The sequence below is a fragment of the Myotis yumanensis genome, unplaced genomic scaffold (assembly GCF_028538775.1).
Source record: "Myotis yumanensis isolate MYYU_CA2020_CCGP unplaced genomic scaffold, mMyoYum1.0.hap1 SCAF_9, whole genome shotgun sequence".
NCBI lineage: Eukaryota > Metazoa > Chordata > Mammalia > Chiroptera > Vespertilionidae > Myotis > Myotis yumanensis.
In genome coordinates, this window is record NW_027223760.1 from 22227700 (window position 1) to 22235763 (window position 8064).

The 8064-nt window shown below is 55.3% G+C and overlaps 1 protein-coding gene across 1 annotated transcript; it reads right to left on the reverse strand.

Moving 5' to 3' along the window:
- Nucleotides 1-1141: 1141 nt before the first annotated feature.
- On the reverse strand, nt 1142-5999 carry LOC139016835 (lysine-specific demethylase 5B-like). The gene is given in 4 exon segments (XM_070425033.1): nt 1142-1467; nt 1470-1535; nt 1606-1799; nt 1802-5999. Coding segments are annotated over 4 exon segments (4644 nt in total). The 3' UTR covers nt 1142-1281.
- Between the last annotated feature and the right edge of the window lie 2065 nt (nt 6000-8064).

Consider the following 8064-nt stretch of genomic DNA (forward strand, 5'->3'; position numbering starts at 1 on the left):
TACTCTCTTGACTGCCTGTATGAGGTGAGAAAGGAAATCCTGATACGGTTCCTCGACCTTCTGTTTAACCTCTGTAAGGGTGGTTGTTTTTCCTACTGTACAAGGTAGGGATTTCCAGGCATTTACTGCACAACTGTTTACTTTAATAAGTGCCTCTTTGGGCATATACATTTGCTCCTGAGCTGTGATAAAATCACCTTCTCCTAATATCATATCTAGGGTTATTCCTCCTCTGGAATTTTTGCTAGTGGCTACAGCTCTCTTAGCAAAATCATCATATTCAGTTTTCCATAATAAGTAATCGCCTCCTGAGAGACAGGCTTTACAAACCTGTGACCAATCATAAGGAGCCATCCATTTACTGGCTAGGGCTTCTACCAAGGTATGTGTGTAAGGAACTAGAGGTCCATATTCAGAGCAGGCCAATTTTAATTCTTTAAGTATTTTGTAAGGTATAGGCTCCCAGGTGGGGTTTTCGTCCTCACCAAACTCATTCTCATATGCAACTGGGAAGCAGAGTGAGAATTCAAGATCTCCACTAGCTTCAGCTTCTCTTATGGCCCTTTGAAATTTAGACATGGAGCTCATAGGAGCCGCAGGACCTGGTTTAGGCTTCCTTTCTAATTTAGGAAGCCTGTTTTGAATGGGAGGGCCTCTCTCCTCTCTACTGACTGGAAAGGACCAATGATCATGTTTATGATATTTATTCTCCTTCCGATCAGTAGTCATAGCTAAATTGCTCTTAGATTGAGCTTGAGACAATAATGATGTGTCCTCTCTAGGTGGGGCTGAGGGACTGTTTAAAGTTTGAGAAAGTTCAACCATTTCTGCCTCTGGTGCCAAGGTGTCACGAATTGAATTCCAGAGGGAAAGGGTATCTGCCGGGACCTTCTCAGGTCCATGGAAGCTGTAATAATTCTTTAATTGCTCTCCTACTTTAGTCCAAGTTTCTAAATTAACAGTTCCTTCCTCAGGAAGCCATGGACATACTTTTTGTATAAAACATTCTGTCTGGCTGGGAGTAACCTTAACTCCTCTGCTAGCAAGCATATGTGTTAAAAGATCAATACAGAGTCTTTTTCTTTTCTTTTTTTGTCAAAAAAAAATTTTTTTTAAATATATTTTATTGATTTTTTACAGAGAGGAAGGGAGAGAGATAGAGAGTCAGAAACATTGATCAGCTGCCTCCAGCACATCTCCTACTGGGGATGTGCCCGCAACCCAGGTACATGCCCTTGACCGGAATCGAACCTGGGACCTTTCAGTCCGCAGGCCGACACTCTATCCACTGAGCCAAACCGGTTTCGGCGTCAAAAAAATTTTTAGTTGTTTTTTTTTTTTTTCTTTTTTCCAAAGAGTTGTGGAAAACGATCCATTCGGAATAGAAATAGCACCGAGTACAGGCTGGTCTGACCCAGTCCTGTGGCTTTGCGGAGGCACTGGCCGCGGTCCCTCCGGGTGAGTCCTGAATGACACAAGGGGCACGGCTGTCCCGGCGCAGCGCGCACAGACGTAGGCCTCCTTCGCCGCGGGCTCTGGGGAGACACCAACACAGACCTGATGGAACCACTGGCTGCAGCTGCCATCACACTGGACCCAGTCCACCTCGTCTCCCTCCGGCTGCAGGCAGCTCCCAGCCGGGCAGATGGCGTCTTCGTCCTCAGAGTCCTCCTGCTCCGAGGAGGAGGTGTCCGAGGGCAGGGAGTGGGTGTCGGCGGAGCGGACCGGCGCATAGCCCCGCTCGCTCTCTAACTGGAAAGTGTCCGTGTGCAGGGGGGTGCTCAGTCTGATCCTCTTCCTCCGGGGGCCCACACTTTCCGCACCCGGCCCCAGCGCTCGCCGGCGAGGCGGTCTCTCTCCGGGCGGCGCTTCAGCTTCCTCTCCAGGCTGCCGCTTCCCTCTCGCTTCGCCCGGCAGCAGTCGCTCTTCTCGCCGCCCGGTCTGCCTGGGGAGCTGCGGCCCATCTGCTGGGCAGGGCTGGGCTTCGCGAGCAACGTCTGGTAAAGCTCCTGCATCTCAGGAAGGGTTACCTGGAGCAGCTGCGCCTCCATCAGCAGCTCGCTCACTTCTGGGCTCACACCGTGCAGGGGAATGCAGCTCCATCCCGCCGAGAAGGGAGCCTGCAGAGACGAGCTCCTGCTGCCCTGGTCGCCGGGCTCGGAGGACGCGGTGCCCGGAGGCTGAGGCGCCTTTCTGGTCTCGGACGCCGGTCCCGCCGCGGCTGGCCACCTGCTGTGGGACATCCCGGGGCCTGTGCGCGCCTGCACGGGCGTGAGGCTCCCGGACGCCAGCAGCTGCTGGGCCCTGTGCTGCCAGCTCTCCGTCCTCTCCATCATGTAGCGCAGGGCGTCGCCCTCGGGCAGGCGCACGCGGAGGCGCTGCAGGGAGGCCAGCAGTGGCAGGATCTTCTCCAGAGGAGGCTTCTCTGAGCGCCGGCAGAGGGGACACAGCCAGATGCGGGGGCCTGGCGAGGCGGCGGGCACTGCCACACAGCCGGTGTGGAAGGCGTCCCGGCAGAGCTCGCACTGGACCATCGGGGCGGCCGGGGCCTTCTGGCACAGGCAGACCTTCGTCTCCGCCTCCTGGCCGGGCGCCAGCAGCTTCCCCTCATTGGCCAGGCGGAGGGACTGCAGGGCCTCCATCTCCCGAAGGCGGGCTTCCCCCAGGGCCGCCATAGCTGCGGCTGTCTCCTTGCTCTCGGCCAGGGCCCGCTCCAGGTCGCTCAGGCTCTCCAGCCGGCTGCTCCGCTTCTTCCCGTTGGGCAAGGGCTTCTTGAACTTCCTCTGCTTCCGCTTTGATCCCAAAAGGCCAATATCACAGCGAGGACACAGCACCTCCAGGAGGGTGTACGGGGAGTTCTCCATCAAGAATGTGTTGGCAGCACATTCCTTCCAGGCCTGGACCTCAGCTACGAGGGACTCTAGCCTTGGCAGGGGGCTCAGGTGCACGGGGATGCAGCGGCCTCGAGTGACAAGCTCCACCAGCGTGTCCAACACGGGCACACGCCCTCCAGCCTGCAGGGCCTCCACATCCTGCAGCCAGTCCCTGGCTCTCTGCACGGAGTCCTTCAGAACCGCCCCGCTGGGCAGGTAGGTGGGAATCTCCTCCATCTCCTTCACGGCCATGGCCAGGCTGGTCAGCGACTGCCGGGGCCTGGCCAGGCCCACCCCCAGGTCTATGAGGCGCCTCATATCATCTAAGGTGAGGGAGCTGGGGTCCAGGCACGCCTGCTGCACCTCCTCCAGCCAACGGGCCTGCTCCAGGCGGAGGCGCACCTCCGTGAGCAGCGGGAGGTCCACGTCAAACTCAAAGCTGACGTCCAGCAGCTCCTGCAGCTCGGCCGCCCGGGGCGCCTCCTCGGAGAGCAGCTTCTGGCTCTGCTGCTGGAAATCTTCCACGCGGCTCAGAAGGTCCTTCAGCAGCGGCGCCTGGCTGAGGGCGCAGGGGAGCGCGTACAGCTGTGTCACGAACTGCCGGAGCTCGCTCACCGTCAGCTGGTTCGGGGACTTTCCTCCCCCAGATCGGAATCTGGTCTGCCTTTTCCCGTTCAGTAGCTGCTGGGCCACAGAGGCACACTTCTCCGCGTCCTGCGTGACCAGGCGCAGGTGGTGCAGGAGGTCGTTGTCCGGGAACTTCTTCATCTCTGACTCTTCGATCAGAGCCTTCAAGCTGGCGAGGCTCTTCTTGCTGATCTTTGCCTCCAGAGCTTCGTTCACAGTCACGGCCCATTCATTGTAGGCCTCGGCTCGCAGCTTCAGTGCGTTCATCATGGGGTAGAGGTCGTCCAGAGTGTATCTGTATAGCAGCTTGTATTTGCCAGGAGGACAGGAGCACAGCTCCGGCACGTGGTGCAGGCACACCAGCAGGCCGGGCTTGCAGGCACAGGACACAGCCGACATGAAGCACGTCGTCTTGCACTTTATGCACTGACGCTCATCGTCCGGCAACAGCTCAAAAGCCATTCTTTCCGAATCAATTACTCCCAGTTTGCGGACGGTCTCTCGGAGAGCTCGCTCGTCCTCGATCATGATAGCCATATCCCCCTGGACGGCGGAAGCCACGACCACGTCCAGCACGCCGGCCTTGGCGGCCATGCGGCAGATCATCTCGTCGTGGGAGAACACGCAGTAGCGGTGCAGCAGGCGGTAGTGCTCCACGCACTGGCGGCCCAGGGGCAGCCAGTCCACCGTGCAGAAGTTCACGGCTTCGGCGAAGTTAAAGCCTTGGTTGAAGCCGCTGTGGTAGGCCCTCGGGAACGTGATCACAAACTCCCCGGCGCACTGGTTCGTCCGGTAAACAGGCACTTCATGCGCCATCAGGGTGTTGGGGTTCATGATGGTCACCAGCTGGTGCAGCAGGTCCGGCTGGGACACGAAGAGCTCTGGCGCCAGCCTCTTCATGACGCTCTCCAGCTGCTCGGCCGCGTACCCCGGGACGCCGTACCAGGTTTTGGGCTCACCCCAGTGCAGGTAGTTGATGGAGTAGCTCCAGTGGTCCTCGATGTGCCAGCAGAAGGAGGAGAAGCACATGCCCACGTACAGCCAGGGCAGCTTCATGCCACAGATGTCGGCCGTGATGTGGGCCAGGACCGACTGCTCCATCACCGGCATGTTGTTCAAGTTCCAGCCGCTGTCCAGATATTTCTCCTCCTCAGGGGAGAGTTTGACCATCCCGTCGCGGACAGGGAAGCCACTGCCAAACTCCTTGGAGGCAATATCGGCTCCGTACTCGACAGTGACGTCTTCCTCAATCGTGCTGACCAGCCGCCAAAATTCCTTCTCAACCAGTTCGGTGGGAACCATGTGGACTGGCATGTTGAAGTAGTCAGACTTGAACGCATCTGCCATTTCCCCAAAAGCTCGGAGGGTATAGTCTCTGGCTGCTTGCTCAAAGCCAAATGCTTCTTGTGGCTTACTACACTCCTGGGCCACGCACTTAGGACACCGCCAGTCTCCCTTGGGCAAGTGGTGCAGGGGCGGGACCAAGCAGAAGGTGTGGTAGCTGTCTTTACACCATTCACACAGGAGCAGCCGGTCCACGTCGCTGCCACTGCCACACAAGAGGCAGACGTACAGGTCCATAGCACTGGTGGTTTTCTTAGGTCGACGCTTGGGTTTCTCCCTCTCACTTTCTAGAAGGTGCTCTTTCTTCTCAATGGGTTCTTGCTTGATGCTGCTCTTCATGTCTTTCTCGTTTTCATATTTCGGAGTTGGACAACCCATTCGACGTCTCAGATTGTGAGTTCTGGCTTCTGTTGTCTCTTCTGGTTCTATTTTAATATTCATGGCCTCTGCTCGCATGCGCTTTGCTTGCGGGGCTTGGGCGCAGGTTTCCACGGGCTGCACAGACTGCCTCTGGGGAATATCATGGGGCTTATACTCCTTGTCCTTCGTGTCTGTGGCCAGGTTTGGCTTCTGCAGACACCTCAAACTGTCTCCAGACAAGAACAGGTTGTAGGGGTGGAGGATTCGCTCGTAATGCCCTCTGATGTGGGATCCCGCGCCTTTGCCAGGAGCAAACCCCATCTTGGTGGCAATTTTGGTCCATTTTCTATCCTTGCAAACAACTGCAAATCCACCTTCTTCTGCAACTAACTTGTTGAGCTGAAACAAATCCAGGATCTTCCTCTCCACATGCGGGATCTTCAGAGTACTTCCCTGCAGCTCCCAGTACTTTGCAATCTGGTCCAGGAAATTCAGTTTCACACGGGTTTGAGCCTCCAACTCGTTCAGCCTCTGGATCCGGGGCGTGAAGTGAAGCTTGTCGACATCACATGCAAACGGTGGGTGCCAATCCGGCGGCGGCCGCACCTTGCAGATGCCTGTCTGCTCAGCGATGGGCCGGATCTTGTGGATGAAGGCAAACGGGTCGGAGAACTCCTCCCAGCTGGGCTCGAACACCGGGCACTCTGGCGGCGGCAGGAACCCGCCCAGCAGCCCTCGGCCCCCGAGTGGTGGCTCGGGGTGTGGGCAGGAGGGCAGCGCGGCGGTTGGCTCCATCACCAAGGCTGGGGAAGCGGGGAGGCGAGGATGGGGTCTGGGCTGCGGGAGGGGACAGCAGCCGGGCTGCTCAGCCTCGGCCTTTCTCCTCCACAGATGGAGGCACCCTACGGTGCAGTCCTATCCGTCCTGAGTGTGTGCGTGGGGGGGGGGGGGGGTACCTACAGGTCCCTGTTTGGGTGCCAGATGTTGGGGTCCAACCCCAACAGGTCCAGGGGTCCCCAAAGGTGTGGACGGAGTCGGCGAAGAAGGAATGACAGGGAGACAGCGTTCAGTTGATCAGCAGCCTAGCCAGGATCTCCAGCCAAGTTCTGTCGTTTATTGTCTTGTTACATCTGTATTTATACCACTTGATTTTAATCCTGTCAATTTCTATTCCAAAGGTTAGGGTGTTTCTTATCTCCACTCCAGGGAGTAAAGATTATGTAGCTTAAGGGTGGTTGTTCGTAGTTAAAGTGATTACTCACCTGGCATTTAGTTAAGGGGTTTTATTCCCTCCCTAACTTCATGAAAAAATCCCTACCTGGGGAAACAACCTTTCTCAGAGAGGTGACCTTGGTTAAAACACATAGCGTCAAGAAGATGAGCAAACATATTAAGAACAGTATGCCATATACGCCAGGTCCCTTGAAACATATGCTGTGCAGATGTTTCTTCCCTGCAGCAACTATGTCAAGCAGCAAGGATGGACCGGCTTCCAGCACTTATTCAAATCAAAATCTGAATTATAAAATAACCTGAACCATCATAGGTAGATGCTCAACCACTGAGCCACACTGGTCAGGCAGAAAATAAAATATTAAAAGCTAGCCCTGGCTGATTTGGCTCAATTGGTTGAATGTTGTCCCGTGCACCTAAAGGTTACCAGTTTGATTCCCGGTTAGGGCATATGCCCAGGTTCCTGGCTCGATACCTGGTCAGGGTGCTAGGGAGAGATAGCCAATTGATCTTTCTCCCTCTCCCTTCCTCTCTCTCTAAAATCAATAAAAACATATCCTAAAAAATCAAGAAGCTAAATAGTAAAGAAGGTAATGGTTCTCAACTGGGAAGATTTTGTAGCAACACCTGAAGGCATTTTTGGCCATTATAACTGGGGGGTACTGCTGACATCTAGTGGGTAGATGCCAGGAATGCTGCTGACTCCAAAAATTCACAGGATAACAAAGACTTATCCAGTTCGCTCTCACCGGTTTGGCTCAGTGGATAGAGTGTTGGCCTGCGGACTGAGGGGTCCCGGGTTCGATTCCGGTCAAGGGCATGTACCTTGGTTGTGGGCACATCCCCAGTAGGGGGTGTGCAGGAGGCAGCTGATCAATGTTTCTCTCTCATTGATGTTTCTAACTCTCTATCCTTCTCCCTTCCTCTCTGTAAAAAATCAATAAAATATATATTTAAAAAAAAAAGACTTATCCAGCTCAAAAGGTCAGTAGTGCTGAGGTGAAGAACCCCTGAGATAAAGCAGTCACATGGGACTGGGTAAGGCTAACTCAGGGATAATCAGGGAAGGTTTCACAGAGGAGAAAGAATAGGCGGGGTCTTTGAAGGAGACAGGATTTAGGAAGGGAGGGGCCTGGAGGGGATATTCTAAGGAGGGAATGTAGCAGGAGCAACAGTGCTGAGGTCCAGTGAGTGAGCCAGGACGTTTCCGGGGCAGTGAACAGACCATCCTAGGTAGAACACTATCTCCACTCCACAGCCTGCAGGTTGGGTCAGGAAAGCATGTGTGGTATCTCCCTGTGACACGTAAGGAAGCCAAAGCTCAGAAAGCTTGAGAGAGGAGCTTCAGGGGGTCCCTGAGACGGGGCTGGGAGCCTGTCCTCCTCTTGGCTGGGCCCTGGGCTTTCCCCACCGTAGTGAACCTCACCTTGCCCTGCTATCTGCCACCAGGAGCCAAATGGAACCTCAGGGCATCACCAACACAAAAGCTTCCTTCTGCCCTGAATCCAGCCGGCCTGCTCTGTCTCTTTGAAAAGACACCCTACAGAGGCCTAAACATGCACACACATACTTCTCAAGCAAGAAACGGAGAGAGAAACCGGTAGGAAAAGGAATCGTGTTCTCAAGA